This window comes from Mesoplodon densirostris, chromosome 12 (assembly GCF_025265405.1).
Source record: "Mesoplodon densirostris isolate mMesDen1 chromosome 12, mMesDen1 primary haplotype, whole genome shotgun sequence".
In the NCBI taxonomy this organism is placed as follows: Eukaryota; Metazoa; Chordata; class Mammalia; order Artiodactyla; family Ziphiidae; genus Mesoplodon; species Mesoplodon densirostris.
This window is the reverse complement of record NC_082672.1, coordinates 31123293-31140234: the sequence shown is the minus strand read 5'-3', so window position 1 is coordinate 31140234 and position 16942 is coordinate 31123293. Positions and strand designations below refer to the sequence as shown.

The 16942-nt window shown below is 40.3% G+C and overlaps 1 protein-coding gene and 1 non-coding gene across 3 annotated transcripts in view; both read right to left on the bottom strand.

The window, feature by feature from the left end:
• Positions 1-16942, bottom strand: part of STX7 (syntaxin 7) — a 47156-nt gene that overhangs the window by 20815 nt on the left and 9399 nt on the right. The window contains exon 1 of one of the 2 annotated variants that reach the window (XM_060115154.1): positions 10368-10392. The exons of the other annotated variant lie outside the window; for it this stretch is intronic. Coding sequence (XP_059971137.1) covers positions 10368-10377 — 10 coding nt within the window. The 5' untranslated portion in view covers positions 10378-10392. Of the gene's footprint in view, positions 1-10367; positions 10393-16942 lie in introns of those variants that run through there. 2 annotated transcript variants of the gene reach the window in all.
• On the bottom strand, positions 8575-8681 carry LOC132500460 (U6 spliceosomal RNA). Its single transcript, XR_009534049.1, has one exon. It is a non-coding gene; the product is annotated as a U6 spliceosomal RNA (small nuclear RNA).

Genomic DNA, 16942 nt, shown 5'->3' with positions numbered 1-16942 from the left:
ATAGGTGATGGCTTGTATGGGTTATTATTTTCAATTGCTGCTCTTCTCACATTAATTTAGAAACAATTATGGTTACTTTTTCATTGTATTGGATGAACATTTTTGTAGAGTAACTATGTCATTACCAATCTATTATTTTATTACTCTCCAGTTTTTGACTATCTCCTAGTTTAGGATAGTGGTTCACAGGATCTCTTGCCTTACTCAAGTTGACCATGTTCAAAAATGTTTAAGCAAAATTACTTTAAAGAAAGAGGCAGAGAGATAAAAAGGTTTCTAGGTAGATGACAAACAGGATGGTGATCTGGAAAAACTGATAATCATTCTTAGCTTCTTCCAGGTCATATCTACTGGGTTTCATTTCATTACCTCGCCTGGGATACTGTGAATTTATGAAGCAGTCATATTCATTTTTATTGGCATATGTGTAATTTGAAAGAAAGAAAAACCTGTGAAACATAAAAATTAAGGAACAAATTTTGTACATAACCATAAACAGTTACTTGAAGAAAAATTCACCTGATACTGATACACTGAGATAGGATTAAATCAAGATGCACCTCTACAACAATACAATGAACAAATTATTTTTGCATTATCCACAATCTGCAACTATTTGCACCATTACTTCTAGAGAGGTGACTTTAGAGTATATATTACATTTTTCATGACGTAAAGATAATACTATTTCCTACACATCCAGAAAAGGTGCATTATTATTTCCACAAAACCCAACCCATCCCCTTTCTGGCTCTGCATTATTTTCAGTAACAAACACCCATTCTGTTCCATGTGAGTCTGCTGCCATCTAGTGGATGACCTAAGGAAAAAAACGCTTCATAGCAAAGGGTATTTTTTTCTGCTGTACATCTGTAGGCAACAGTTGGCATCAGGGGCTGTGTAATGTCCCCTCCTGTCAGAGTGCCCTGGGGACCAGGGAGGATGCTGTCTGACCACTGAGAGTGGCTGGGTTGCCTGGGCCAGCCCTAACAGGCATGTGTGCCTTCAAAGTAATGTCTCCAAACAACAGAGAACAGAATATAACTACCTGCTCTTTTAGCACAAAATATCTGTTGCTCAACCCAAAATAATTCACAGTTGAAACTGTCAATCGTAGAAAAAAAATAATGGTTATTAAAACCCTTGGACACGTGGTTTTGAGATTCTGACTCGGTCTCACCCACATCGCACTGAGGAAGAAGAAGTAGAGTGTAACACCGACCAGCAAGCAGCCTGGGAGCCAGACAGTCTGATTTGGAAACCTGACCTCACTCCTTGCTGGCTGCTGACCTTGGGCAATTGACCTCATCTTTCCAAGCTATAACTGCCTCACCAGTCAAGCAGAGGAAGAATCACCTCTTCCTCAGTTATGATGAACTTCAACTGAGGACAATGTATGTAAGCACCTTGTACTGGAAAGAGAAAGAGTTCAATATATGAGAGCAAACAGGATGAGATGGCTTAATGTTTTTCTCCTGAAAGTCAGAAATGAACAGTAAGAATACTCTTATTAATATATATTAATGTGAACCATGCTGTAGGAGGGTGTTGAAACTTAATAAACTCTGATATAGTTATGAGAATTGTAGAGATAATGATAAATATCAATTGACACAAGACAGTTACAACCCCTAATTAGGAGCGAAGTCAGCTACCACCTAACAGTGACACGTATACACACAAGTAAGAAACTGAACTAGAAAAAAAAACCAACTAAGTATTAATAAAAACAAATCCTGTTTTAGACAACTCTTTCCTCATCTATCAAACACTCTACCTATTTTAAAGGGTGGTTTGAAATATAGAAGATGATATATATAAAAACATTTTCAAAATGGCATAGATTTCTGTAAGAACACGAGATGCTATTACTGGTAAGTTTACTATAATCAGAGTTAGAATCATTAGGTTAGGCTCATTACACAGTACAAGGTGCATAGGATAATGTATCATGAGAAAATATATCAGCTAGTTGAAAATAAGTTTCAACACAAAAAGGTTCTGAGAAAAAAATCAAGTGAACTAGGTCCAAGAAAAGTATATTATAATTCTAAAAAGCACATGGTAAGTAGAAAAACCCCTTAGAGAATCTGACACAAAGCAACTAAAATAATTATGGGCTTTTTTCCAATAGGCTCTCTATCTCATGCTCTGTCTTGTGACCTGAATAGGGAGCTTATCTTCTCTGTGGGTAAAAGAACTGATGTGAACGGTGGGGAGGAAACTGAAGCATCTTCTAAAGGATGAGTCTTGAGCTGAGAAGCTCAAGGTGAAGCCTGCGCCTCAGGGCCAAGCCTGCTGGTTTACTGTGCCCTCCCTTCCTGGCACTCCAACACTTGCAGGCAAGTCCTGTTTCCATGAAGTAATCTCCCATTTAGAACACATTTAATTTTAAATTTCTCATTGGCTTTCTTTCCAAATATTTAGAGGGAGAAAGGCACACACAGGCTAACAAAGTAGAAATTTAGGACATTTTAAAGCTACTGTAGACTAATAAAAAGTTAAATCTAAAGTCATGATTCTTAAAAATGAACAAAATGCAAAAATAAGCCATTTGAAAACTGTATGTAAACAGTACTTCGGATTTCTAAGATGGCCAGAACACTGCAAGCTCTGTCTTAGCAAAGATGTTCAGTCCTAACATTTATCATGTGGCCCTGCTCAGCTGACCTGCTCAGAGAGAGTCTAGAATCGGGAGTAACAGAGGCCAAGAGGAGGATGTGGCCCCTTGAGTAGGTGATCTGTGTACTCAGCTAACACATGGGGATTTGCCAGCGGGGCAGCCTTACTCCTTGCAGTTCTCCAGCTTTCCTGAGCCCTCCTTGGCCCTCCTCATCTCCTGGATGAACTTGCTTCCTGTCATCCACCGGATGGCCCGACAGTCCTCCTGCTGCTCCAAAAGCAGGCTGAGTATTAGCCATGTGAGGAAGTTCACCTCCAGCTCATATGGCAGTGATTCCTCAACTGTTTATCTCAGTCTGAATTTCTAATCAGTTTTATTTGCAAGACCCTGCTGCTCACATGTTTTTGCTAAAACACTGCCAATGGATTTCTGCTTCCTATAGGAACATGATACAAGTTTTTTCCTGAATCTTCCCTCTTCTTCCCTCCTCAAGCCATACAGAACAGAGAGGCAGGAAAAAAGAAAACCCACGTAAGTTACATTTTCAGAGAAATTAAGACCACAAAAGAATTCTCAAAAAAATGTACATGTGGCCAGAAGCAACAGAAAAGAGCAGATCGTGAGTGGGAAGCCATGGGGATGGGATAGGAAACAGGGGTGTTGCAGAGGAGAATAGGGGAGGCAGAGTGCCAAAATGTCACCAGCAAGTGTGCGCCACCAGGAGATGATGGTGGCTCCCATGGGAGACCGGGGCAGGGCTGACAGGAAGCAGGCACTCTGCTAAGCGAGGTGGAGAGCAGAGGCTTGGACCATGCTCGGGGGCCCAGGCTGCTCATCTCTGAAAGTGTCACCTTTCCCTAAGAGGAAGGGGATGCCTTAGAAAGAAGTGGCTACACACTGGGGAACCAATGGAATGATGAGGGTACGTCTGGACTGGAGGGGGAACTCTCCTACGCCAGGCTAGGTTCTGAGAGGCAGAGGGGGAAAGAAACAGTGCCTCAGGGCAGTGCAGAGAGGAAGGAGCCCGAGAGCACAGCCTGGGCACCCTCTCCTTTCACAGCTGTCTCCTGCCAGGAAAAGCAAGCTCATTCCACTGAACAACAACCAAGAGAACAGACAGAGCAGCCATGCAAAAGATTATACAAAACTGTGGAAAAGAACAGCAAAACTCGCTACAAAGAAAACGCAGCAGGAAAGAATGTTGCCACAGAAGTGGATAAGGTGAAAATTATAACCCAAAATAGCACCACATTTTTTTTTTAAACTCAGTGAGGCAATTGCAATTTTAAAGGAAAATCACAAAACAGCTCATAGACAAGATGGCCAGATAATAGGCAGCAGCGAAGCAGAAACTAGAGGAACTCAGGGAAGAAAAGAGAAAGACAAATTCAGAAATGAAGACTAAATGTCAGGAAAGATTAGACACAGAAAGCATGTGCCCCGTTAACAGCTGTTGCCATTTTGGGTTGCTCAGGCCACAGCCCTTGAATTGCTGATGGCTTTAGCTCCTAGCTCACTGTCACTGTCAAATCCTCTCTCAACTCCTAGTGATTTCAATACCCATGCTGATAACCCTGCCACCACCCTGGCCTCATTTCTTTGCATGCTTTTCTCCAAATGATGTTGTCCTCCACCCTCCCGTGATCACACACTCCAAGATCTTACCAAATGCCTTCTCATTACCAGCAACCGTAAGTCCTCCATAACCTTAGTTTCATACACACCATTGATAAATCACCACCTCCTGTATGTCTAGCTCTCTCCCACTGGCACCCTGACCCCAATGAGCCTCTGACCCCCCCAGGACCTAGCATCTTTTGGTCCTGCCACTTTGCCACTTTCCCTCGCATGACCGCCCCTTCCCCCCATGCCTTCGCTTGCCTCCTGACCCAATTTAAACGCCACAGTCAGTTTAAATGTCATCATTTTCACTCTCTTGCTTGTATCCTCAAGCCCCTCTCTCCACTTACCTTAACCACTTGACAAATCCAAAACTCTAGTTAAGCCCAACACTGTGCTTCCTCTATTATATGACTGTGCCATACGTCATTTAACCAAACCTCTGATAATGGAGATTTTATCCTAAGCTTATAGGTTTAAAAGTTGGGGAACTTAACCATTTATGCTGTCTCTACAAACGAATCCTTCTGAGTTCTATTACACAGAGAGAAAATAAAGTGTAATGCTGGCTAGATGAGAACATTCTCCTATCTATGTATCCACTTTCCATTTATTTACATGCTCAAAAGGCTGGTTCTGCCCAGAGTAGAAGCCCGAGTTCTTACGATAGCCTGTAAGGCACCCCCCCAGCCCCTACTCTCCGCTCTCCGTGCTCTGCACACACCAACCCCTCCTCCACTCCTCCAACACCCAGGCAGGCTCCCACCTCAGGGCCCCTGTACCTGCTATCCCCCCACCTAGAACATTCTTTCCCCAGATACTGAAGGGTGCATTCCCTTACTTCCTTTAAATACAAGTACAACTATCATCTCCTCAGTAAGGCCTATCCTGGCTCCCTGTGTATGTATCCCATTTAGAAATGCAGTCCCCTCTCCAGGATACCAGATCCCCACTGTTATGTTTTTGTCAGGTTGCTTCTCATAACACTTAACACCTCCTTCCAATACACTAATTACTTATTTATTTTCTGTCTGTCTTCTCTCACTAAAGGTTAGCTCCATAAAGGTAGGTATTTTGCTTGTTTTATTCACTGAAATATCTCTGCCATCCAGACTGTGCCTAGCACATCACAGATGCTTAATACTCATGGTACGAATGAATGCACATAAATGCACAATGACCTGGTACAATATAAAACAGGATCTAAATGCATAGTGTTATGTGAATCAGACTGTCCTGGGTTCAAGTGCCAGCCTCTCCATAATAGTTATATGAACTTGAGCAAGTGACTTAACCACTTCAAACCTAAATTTTCTCATCTGACAGAGTTGGCTAGAAGATCAAATAACAATGTACAAAAAACAGATTCAAAATACCAAATATGAGGCACAGAGTAAAGAGTTAGCAAAGAGAGCTAAAAGATACTAACTTACATATCTTCCAGAGTGAGACTTTTTTTTTTTTTCAGAATGAGATTTCTGAGTAAAGCAGGGTGTACAGGCAATACTCTACAACTGAAGTCACTGGATGCATTTGGGCCACCCTGCCCAGCTCTCCTCCCCCACCTCAGCAGAAAGGCAGTGCTCTGAGCACTGCCAAGTAAACAGGCCTTAGCTGGATTTTTAGCTAAAGGCTTCCACATTCCCCAGTAGAAAAATAATAATCCACAGGCTAAGAGGGGATCTTGGTGATGTCTGCAGGCATTCTCTTGGGACGTTAAATGGGATGAAGAACAAACTATTCCAGAGAAGTTGGTGGCCATACTCAATATGAGTAATATGCTACGGCAACAATGGTTTCTTCAAATAATGATCATGATAATGACACTGTAACAAGAAAGATGACTCGAAAAGGAAATGTCCCAAGACTTACAGAACACCATTTTGTATGACCGTTGGGTTCTTCCAAATCAATTAATATGCAAACCAATTAATGACTGCTTTAAGAAAACACCCAGACTGGAGTAAGTATAAAAGGCAATATACTCTTTAATGAAAAATATTGCTTATTAATTGGTGAAAAACAACAAAAAAGTGTCAAAGAGATGAGGACAAGAATTGTCAAAACCATTCCAGGAAACCAAAACTAAACAGCCCAGCCTGAGTTTTGTTGTCCCGCTCTCACACCAGCATTGAGCCAACTAAACTGTACGCACAGGCAGCATCACAGGGCAGCTGAGCAGCAGTTACACAACTGACCACGAACTTTATTTAATAAGAGAAGCCACTCTGTAATACAATTACTGAGCATACTGAATATATTTATAGTGGAAAAATCTAATAATAGTTAAATTAATTTTTAAATAAGAGTCTGGAAACATATATATGAAAAATTTTATGGTATAATCAGCACCACATTTTATTTATACAGAACTCAGAGGAAGGATTCATTTGGGAGGCAGCATAAACGGTAAGCTCCTCAACTATTTTTTTTTTTTCTTTTTTTGCGGTACGCGGGCCTCTCACTGTTGTGGCCTCTCCCGTTGCGGAGCACAGGCTCCGGACGCGCAGGCTCAGCGGCCATGGCTCACGGGCCCAGCTGCTCTGCGGCATGTGGGATCCTCCCGGACCGGGGCACGAACCCGTGTCCCCTGCATCGGCAGGCGGACTCTCAACCACTGTGCCACCAGGGAAGCCCGCTCCGCAACTTTTAAACATATAATTTTAGGATAAAATGTCCATTAACAGAGGTTTGACTTCTGAGCAGTTTCTCAGAGCTATCTGAAATGCTGCCTCCCAGGCTACAGTCCTCATTTTGCCCCAAATAAAACTTAACTCACAACTAAAAAACAAACAAAAAAAAACACCAAAAACAAAAAAAACACAGAGGTTTGAGATGTATGGCAAATTCATGTAAGAACAAATTATGCAAGCAACATAGAAGAGAAAAAGCAAGCAGCAAAAAAAAAAAAGTATAGTATTATCTTATTTTCATTAAAAAAGAAAGGTAATTATGTATAAATATTTCTGGAATCATTTAGATTTACTGCTAAATAGAAGAGTACGCAAGTTGACTTTCATGGTGTTTTCCTCAGGTTGCCATTGAGGAGAAGCACTCTGACAGGTAAGTGATTTTGGTAGATAAGTGCTGAAAAAACAACTGGTGTCACACTGTCAGTCTTGACTTATCTTTATGATTATTATCAGTAGTCGCTTCAAATAGAAGCAAATCTTATAATTAATGCATGTTTAATAAAGGTATTTCTATATTATTATCCATTAACTATTCTTCTTAATGTGCTATTTAGTAAATGAAAACATCTTTCGGAATCTTGAGTTTTTCATAAAAGTCAAAAGAAGTTAAAATAAATACCTCTTCTCCCATTCTGTATCATGTGAACAATAATATCTTCCTAAGCACAGTAGTGCACATTACTTTTCAAATACAATTAGTTACAACAAACTGTAGAATCTCGGGATTCAAAAGCAAACTTCACCATTATCTGGGTTTCCCATAACTTTAAATCCTAGTGCATCATGCCAAGGAATGCAGGGCTGTGTTTAGTTTGTGAGGTCTGCCATAACAAAATACCACAGACTAGTAGCTTAAACAACAGAATTCTATTTTCTCACAGTTCTGGATGGAGGCTGGAAGTCTAAGGTCAAGGTGCCAGTGGGGCTGGCTTCTCCTGAGGCTTCTCCTTGGCTTACAGATGGCCTCCTTCCCACTGTGTCCTCATGTGGCCTTTTCTCTGTGCCTGGGCATCTCTGGTGTCTCTCCTCTTCTTATAAGGACACCAGTCATACTAGATTAGGGTCCCACCCTTATGACCTCACTTAACCTTAATTTCCTCTATAAAGGCCTTATCTGCAAATTCAGTCACAGTGGGGGTTGGGATTTCAACATACGAATTTTGGGGGGATGAAATTCAGTCCATAACAAGGACCCTGACAGTGTTTATGTGAGAGGAAGGTTAAAAAACAGTACTAATGAGTAAAAAGATACCTGTTAAGTATGTCTGACCTAAGCTCAAACACCTGTATGAATGAGTAACTTGTACCAGTCCACAGCATCCTTGAAAAGCCCTGCTGGAAGGACCACTCACATTTGCTGCAACTTCTTTCTACTCATCTCTTAACTGCCCTCCTTAATATCATACAGAAGGAAGGGTGACCCTCTTCCACCTGACACCCCTTCAATTATTTGGAGCAGCAATCCCAGCCCCCCTAGAAGTGTTCCTAGTACTTCCAAATGCTGCGTGTATCAATGTGTCATAGTGTGATTTTTGTACCCTTCTCATTCCCCTCTCTCTTTCCATTATTCACATTCAACAACTGCTTCTTTTTCAGAACTGGGCTCACAGAAAGGTAGAAAGGTAATGTGCCTTTCCTTTAAGATTTTTCTTCTTTTTTTTCCCCCATGTCATCCTTGTGCAGGGGCTATGCTAATCGTCTGTGTATTGTTCCATTTTTAGTATATGTGCTGCTGAAGCGAGCACTAAGATTTCTTTACATAACTTGTTTCTTCCTCATTCAGGTGATTTTACATTGCAGTCAGGATTTCTGAGAGCTTCCCATCTTATCAAACCATGTTCCTTCCCTCCAGTGTCACATCTTGGAATCACAACATTCTCTTTTTTGAAATTTTCTATTCTATCCTTTCTGTTCTATCCTTCATCATCCAATAAATCCTTATTAGCACCTGCATGCAAAACTCTTGAGGGATATAATTCTTCATAAAGGTATGATCCCCAGCCACAGAAGAGATTACAGACCCTGGTAGTTAAGGAAAAAAAAAATGCTGGCACTTACAAAAAATTATAAAGATGAAATACAAAAGAATTCACAAGCCAGCATCTCATTACCAAATGAGTGAGGGGAGATTGCTGCCATAAGGTCAAAGGAAAGAAAAGAAATAAACATTTATAATGGTTACTACATGCGAGGCACACTTATCCCTACTTGTTGAAAATAGATAAATGTAGTTTAGATACATTGGGTAACCTACTTGAGGTCATTCATTCCAATTTTATTGAGGGCTGACTCATGGCCAGGCACTGTTCTTACAATACAAACAGAGCTGTGAACAAGGTATATTAAGCCCTTTCTCTTCAGGAGCCGCCATTCTAGTAGGGAATGCAGAAAATAAGTAGACAAATGTGGTAGTTTAATTTACTGATCAAAGGCATTACAAAAACAAACTGGTTGGGCTTCCCTGGTGGCGCAGTGGTTGAGAGTCCGCCTGCCAGTGCAGGGGACACAAGTTCGTGCCCCAGTCCGGGAAGATCCCACATGCCGCGGAGCGGCTGGGCCCGTGAGCCATGGCCACTGAGACTGCACGTCCAGAGCCTGTGCTCCACAATGGGAGAGGCCACAATAGTGAGAGGCCCGCGTACCGCAAAGCAAACAAACAAACAAACAAACAAAAACCTGGTTAATGAGAAAAAGAATGAGTGGAGGAACAAAAATGATAGGTCAGGGAAAACATCTCTAAGGATGTGACCTCTGGGCTAAGACCTAAAAGCCAAGGAGGAGCCAACTGTGTGAAGATTCGGGAAGATGGCTGAAGCAGAGGAAAAGTAAGCACAAAGGCCCTGAGGTAAGAAGGAGCTCAACTGTTCAAGCAGCAGAGAGGCAGCCAATGTGGCTGAAATCTGAAATCTTGCAGCTGCAAAGGGGAGAGTGGTAGGAGTTGGCAAATGGGGGCAGGATCAGATCTGGAGGGTGCTGTGAGGCATGGTGGGGATTTACATCAGATTGTGAGTGCCACGGGAATCACTGCAGAGTTTCCAGCTGTGAGACGGCATGGTCTGACTGATTGTTCACCTGGGCTATAGTATGGAGAATAGACTGCAGACAGGCAGGAAAGGAAGCAGGGAGAACATTTCAGAGACTGCAGTCATGCCGAGAAGAAAGAGCAGCAGCTGGGACCTGGGTGGTGACAGCAGAGATGGAGAGAAATGGACAAATTTTGCAGGGAGAACCAATAGGATGTACGCTTAGGTTGCAAATGGGGAGCAAAGACACACAGTACTAGGGATTGGGGTTGGAACCAACGGTAAGAAAATTCATGTTCAGGACAGAAGCATGTAGATGGTTCACACATAGGAGCAGTGAGGGACAGAGCTCCCTGGAGCATATTTTAAAGTTTTAGTTCATAAAACAAACAGAAAATGTTCACTCACATTCAGTCATAAACAGCACTCGTGTTCTGTCATGTAGGAAAAATCACCAGAGAGAAGAAAGGATGGTTGTTCTCTGTTCAAATTCCCTTGGATAAGACATTAATTTCCACTCCTAGCTCTGTTCTATGTCAACACCTTAGGCATGAAGAGAATCACAACAATGAAATCAAAGCTATTGAAGCTTTTCTCCTCAAGGGGAAAAAATTCAACCAGGTATTTTCAGACGTGTGACGTCAGAAGTAGATATAACAAAGGGCATTTTAGGGGAGGGAGGAGAGGAGGGCAAGAGAGAGAGAAGAACACATTTTCAACTCCTTTCCCTCTGTAAACTGCCTTCCTGTCCACCAGACCACCCCAGGAAACAAAAGGTAACACCTCCAATTCCTGGGTAAATATACAGTTCCAGTCAATTCATTAACTTCTCAGGACTGGAGTTCTTTTTTTAAAGAAAATTTGCCCTGGCAACCAAAAAGGAGAACTCAATGATACTAGCTTCCCTTTTCTGCAGTCATGTGTTAAGGTGCAAAACTAGTGTCCCTTTCACCAGACTGTAGTTAAAAGAACTGCATTCATTCTCAAAAGTATAACAACAAAAGGGCTCAAGCTTTTGTAGAGATTTTATGTTTCATCTCAAAGTCGTAAGGACTTTACAGGGACAAGAGCCAAGCACTGATCCTGCCTAATAAACAAGAAAAGGACGCACACAGAATGAGAAGCTAATTGCAACACAGAGAAACCAATATTTACTTCAAATCTAAACAAGTCTGTGTTGGACCAACAGCTTTAATCTATAGGAGATAAATGATAAAAAAATAAAACAATTAAGATTCAACACAGACCTTTTTCAGTCACCTTCTCTTAACCTTTATAACATGGGCTTAAGTTCACACATTTTATGTCCCCCTAAAAAGTTCTGACTTCTCAAATCTTCCGGAACACACACATAAGCACATATGACATATCATGCATATTTCTGCCAAAAAGCAGAAAACTTCTGCACTTACATATTCCGCTGAGTATATTTTATAAAGTTACCAATGGATCTATTGGGTTCATTTTCCAAAGGCTAGCTTTTAGCCACTCTCTATCTTCCTTTTTTATTCTTTTTTAAAAATAAATTTTATTTATTTATTTATTTTGGCTGCATTGGGTCTTCGCTGCTGCACACGGGCTTCCTCTAGTTGCTGCGAGCGGAGGCTACTCTTTGTTGCAGTCCGCGGGCTTCTCATTGAGGTGACTTCTCTTGCTGTGGAGCACGGGCTCTAGGCGCGCGGGCTTCAGTAGTTATGGCATGCGAGCTCAGTAGATGTGGCTCGTGGGCTCTAGAGCACAGGCTCAGTAGTTGTGGCACACGGGCTTAGTTGCTCCGCGGCACATGGGATCTTCCCAGATCAGGGCTAGAACCCATGTCCCCTGCATTGGCAGGCAGATTCTTAACCACTGTGCCACCAAAGAAGCCCTCTTTTACATTATTCTTTAAACCAATACTCAAATGCCAGAGTTCTCATTAGCACTGGTAAGATTTACTATAATATGTACGTATGGGAAAGTTTTATCTCAACGACTATGTTTCATGGTCAGCTGTGGTTATTTCTATCTATCAATTTCCTGCAACTCATAACTTAGTTACTTCTGACATGATTCACTCCAGAATCCCTTGTGACCGCAACTCTCCCACCTCCTAATACTGAGATATGTAACTCTTAGTGGAACTCCACTTGTGGCTAACTTGTGAATGACTGTTTCCATTACGGGAGTTTAAAAGCATGCATGATGGCTCCAGATATGACAACTGGTTTCTTAATAACAAAGAGAATAATCCTACATATGTCAGAAGAGCTTTCAGGATTTTTTTACAACTTTAACTTGGTTAAAATTATAGCCTGTTAAAGTTGGAACAGACCATAATCCAGCCCACAGAAAAAATACATAAGAAAATCATGTCTTGGAAGGTAAAACAGCTTACTCAGGCCACACTGCTGTTGGATGTGATTTCGGGAAACGAGCAAGCATGCACATACAGCTTGCCTAATTAGAAACTTTTCCTATTGTCCCATTGATTTTCTTAGCTCAGCTACATTCTGAAAGTCTGATTCCAATCAGGGAATTGCAATATACAACACAGTGGGACACACTGAAATTTAAGACTATAAATGCCAAATGTTGGCAAGGATTTGGAGCAACACAAACTCTGATACCCTGGCTGGTGGGAGTACAATCTGGAACGACTACTTTAGGTAACTGTTTACCTGTATCTACTACAACTGAACATACACATATCCTATGACCCAGCAACCCAATTCCTAGGCACACATATGAAATAAAGGAATGTACAAGAATGTTCAGCATTGTCCATAAAAGCAAAAAACAAAACCAAACAAAGCAAAAATACAGAAACACTCCAAATGTCCACCAACAGTAGAAAGAATAACTAGATGTATACTTGAATACAGCAATGAAAACAAATGACTGACAGCTACCTGTAACAACACAGATGAACTGCACAAACCTAATGGGAGAAAGAACTTCAATATAAAACATATTTCTTGATTCCATTATATAAAGTTAAAAACTAGGGACATTAATCAATGACATTAGAAGTCGGGACACTGGTTACCTCTGGAGAGTATGGAGGGGGCTCTAAGCATGAGAAGGGCTTCAGGGGGCTGGTAATATTCTATTTCCTGATGTGTGGTGTTGTAACATAACTCATTGAGCTATATACTAATAATTGGTATACAACTCAATATATATAATATACTTCTTTTTTTTTAAAGTTAAAAAAACCCCAATGTTTACTTATGTGATGGATTTCAATATATTTATCTGCTTCTTTCAAAAACACGAGTTCTTTCTGTGTGTTCCATGTGTCCCAAATCCATTTTTCTGTATTGTGTGTGTTTGTTCCAGGGTGAAGGGCCCCTGTGAAATACCCTACTCTGGTTCACCTCATATAATAGGCTCAGCATTTTCAATCCACAGAAGCTTGCTTATCCTTGTTCTATATGTCACAGGTAGGAGCCTGTCTCAAAAAAAATACAGGTGGATGTTAAAAGGTAAATTAAGGGGATATGGGGATATATGTATACATATAGCTGATTCACTCTGTTATACAGCAGAAACCAACACAACGTTCTAAAGCAATTATACTCCAGTAAAGATGTTAAAAAAATTTAAAAAAAGGTAAATGAGTGTATATCTCCTTTCTACATACTGCTAATGAAAATGGTACTTTTTAAAAAAAAACCTTGAGAACTAAATCTGAAGTTTGAGAACTAAATCTAAGCATGTCTTTGATGCACTATGATCTTCTAGACCTTGGATAACAATCAGTTTTATTTAGATGGCGACTCCAATCTACTGGGAATGGCTACCTGGAGCACTGGGTTGAGAAAGATTTAATGCTGTGTTAGGGCCAGTGACAGAGAATACTGTCAACGCCAGGGCAAAGGATGGAGCACAGACACCTTGCTGACTCAGAGTCAACAGAACACTTTCTCCCCTAGTATAAAAATAGTTTCTTAGCTATTTTAAATGCTCCACAGAGAAATCTCTAATGAAGTTCTAATTTATAACATCTGTTTACTACTTATACTTAGAAAGTGATATTATTTAATACAATTTTATTTCTGTCTAATATATTCTACTTTTACATATTTATAGTATTTAAATATTTTATGTTTAATATAAATTACATTATTGTAATGTGGTTTAAATACTTCACAAGTAAAGCAAATCAATAAGACTATAGGTTACTTTTTTAACAAAAAGTAGTTTAACAGTAAAAAAAAAAACTACTTAAGTTTAAAAACATTTTGTTTCATCTTTCCTACTCTTTGCAAAACAGAACTGCCAGAATACTATTTTAAAAACTCACAAAATTCCAGTCTTACTAAATGTTACTCTTGGGTTCCTCCAAGAATCAAAAGTCTTTTGATTGCTGTTTTTGGTATAAATTAAACCATACAACTCAATATATTTTTGGTATAAATTAAACCATACAAGTCAATATTTTGCAAGTTTTTGTTGATCTTAATCAAAGCTAAAATGAAAATAAACTTTTCCCACTGCAGTGCTCAGGAAGACTTTAGCTTTAGTTGAACAGATGCACATATTCTAAGTACAAGGGGATTACCTTACTTACAGCACCCTCTCTTTAGATTTCTTTTGTAAAATTAGATAATTTGTACTGACACAAATTCAAAAGATGCAAATGCAGTGTGAAGAGAAGCACCTAATGTGGTGTAAAGTACCATCTTATTCAATCACATCCAGTATTATTAGCATTACCAGATGTAGAAAAAAGTGAACTGAAATTTCACACTTCTCCCTTTCACTTCCACGTGATTTCTGCATAGGCCGTATCAGTAATGTACACTGGATGGTAGGTTAGATTTTTAGCAATAACTTGCTCTATCGAAATCTAAACTTCCCATTATTTAAACATTGAATCTTAGAATTAAAAATATACACCGTGATGACTGGTTTCACTAAATTCATGAACCCAAACCTCAAAGGAGTACTCCAACTGCCACACGATGCTTCTCTGCTTCTCTGGTACATCCATTCTCTCAACTGTCAAAACTACAAGTAATGCACCTTCTCTTCTTTCCATAAACTTCTAACAACTTTCCCTCCCATTCTCTATCTGATGCCTTTGCCTCCTATTTTATTTAGAAACACTCAGACAGAAACTTTCCATCTTTACCCATCACACTCTGCACCAAATCTGTACCGTAAATAAAAGGCAAACCACTCATTAGTGGTCTATTCCCCATCGCCTCTCGCCTTCAAAGACAATTCTTTTGCAAGTATCCTCTCACTAGAATCTCTCTTTTGTAGTGGAAAAAATACACCTTTTCTTTGACCCTCTTTCTATTTCCATGGTAGAATCTACTAGTTGCCTCCTAAATACTGATTTCTCCTTTCTCTCTCAAGTGGAGCAGTCCCCATTTTTAGTGAGCACATTGCAATCCAGCTAAAAGACGCTTTCAGCTTTCTTAGCAGTGGGTGTAGTCATGTGACTGCCTAAATTCTGGTCAATAATATATGCAGAGGTGAGTAGGATGCTAGGAAGTCTCTTTATATATATATATTTTTTGCGGTACGCGGGCCTCTCACTGTTGTGGCCTCTCCTGTTGCGGAGCACAGGCTCCAGATGCACAGGCTCAGCGGCCATGGCTCACAGGCCCAGCCGCTCCGTGGCATGTGGGATCTTCCCAGACCGGCACGAACCCGTGTCCCCTGCATCAGCAGGCGGACTCTCAACCACTGTGCCACCAGGGAAGCCCCGGGAAGTCTCTTTAAATGGAAGAGGTCAGTCCTTCTGCCTCCTCTCCATCTACACCTGGAACGTGGATAGGAAACCACCTTTCTTTTTTTGAATTATCAAAATTTGTGAACCATCTTTTTTTTTTAATTAAAAAAATATATATTTTTACCTTTTGACCGCCCCCCTTCACCCACTTCTCCCACCCCCTACCCCTGACAACCACCAATCTGTTCTCCATACCTATGAACTTAGTTTTTCTGGTTTGGGTTTTTTTTTAGATTCCATGTATACGAAAGATTATATGGTATTTGCCTTTCTCTGACTTATTTCACGTAACACAATGCCCTTGAGGTCTAATCATGTTATCGCAAATGGCAAGATTTCATTCTTTTTCTTTTAATGGCTGAATAATATTCCACTGTGTATATCTATCTATCTATCTATCCATCCATCCATCCACCCACCCACCCACCACATCTTCTTTACCCATTCATCTATCCATGGACTCTTAGGTTGCTTCCATATCTTGGCTATTGTAAATAATGCTGTAATGAACATGGGAGTGCAGATACATTTTCAATCTAGTACTTTTGTTTGCTTTGGATAAAAACTCAGAGAGAGTACTGCTGGATTGTATGGTAATTCTACTTTTAATTTTCTGAGGAATCTCCAACACTGTTTCCCATAGTGGCTGAACCAATTTACATTCCCAACGACAGTGCACAAGGGTTCCCTTTTCTCCACATCCTCACCAAACCTGTTATTTCTTGTCTTTTTGCTTTCCTTTGCTGTGCAGAAACTTTTTAGTTTGATGTAGTCCTACTTGTTTATTTTTGCTTTTGTTGCCTTACTTTTGTTATCAGATTCAGAAAATCATTGCCAAGACCTATGTCAAGGAGCTTACCACCTATGTTTTCTTCTAGGAGTTGGATGGTTTCAGGTCTTATGTTCAAGTCTAATCCATTTTGAGTTAATTTTGTGTATAGTGTAAGACAGTGGTCCCATTTCATTCTTTTCCATGTGGCTGTCCAGTTTTCCCAACATGATTTATTGAAGAGAATGTCCTTTTTCTATTGTATATTCTTGGCTTTGCTGTAAATTAACTGATGATATATACATGGGTTTATTTCTGGGCTCTCTATTCTGTTTCATTGATCTATGTGTCTGTCTTTAATGCTTTAATTGCTTTAATGTTTTAATTGCTATAGCTTTGTAATAGAGTTTAAAAACAGAGAGGGTGATGACTCCAGCTTTGTTCTTTTTCGTCAGGATTGCTTTGGCTATTCAGGGTCTTTTGCAGTTC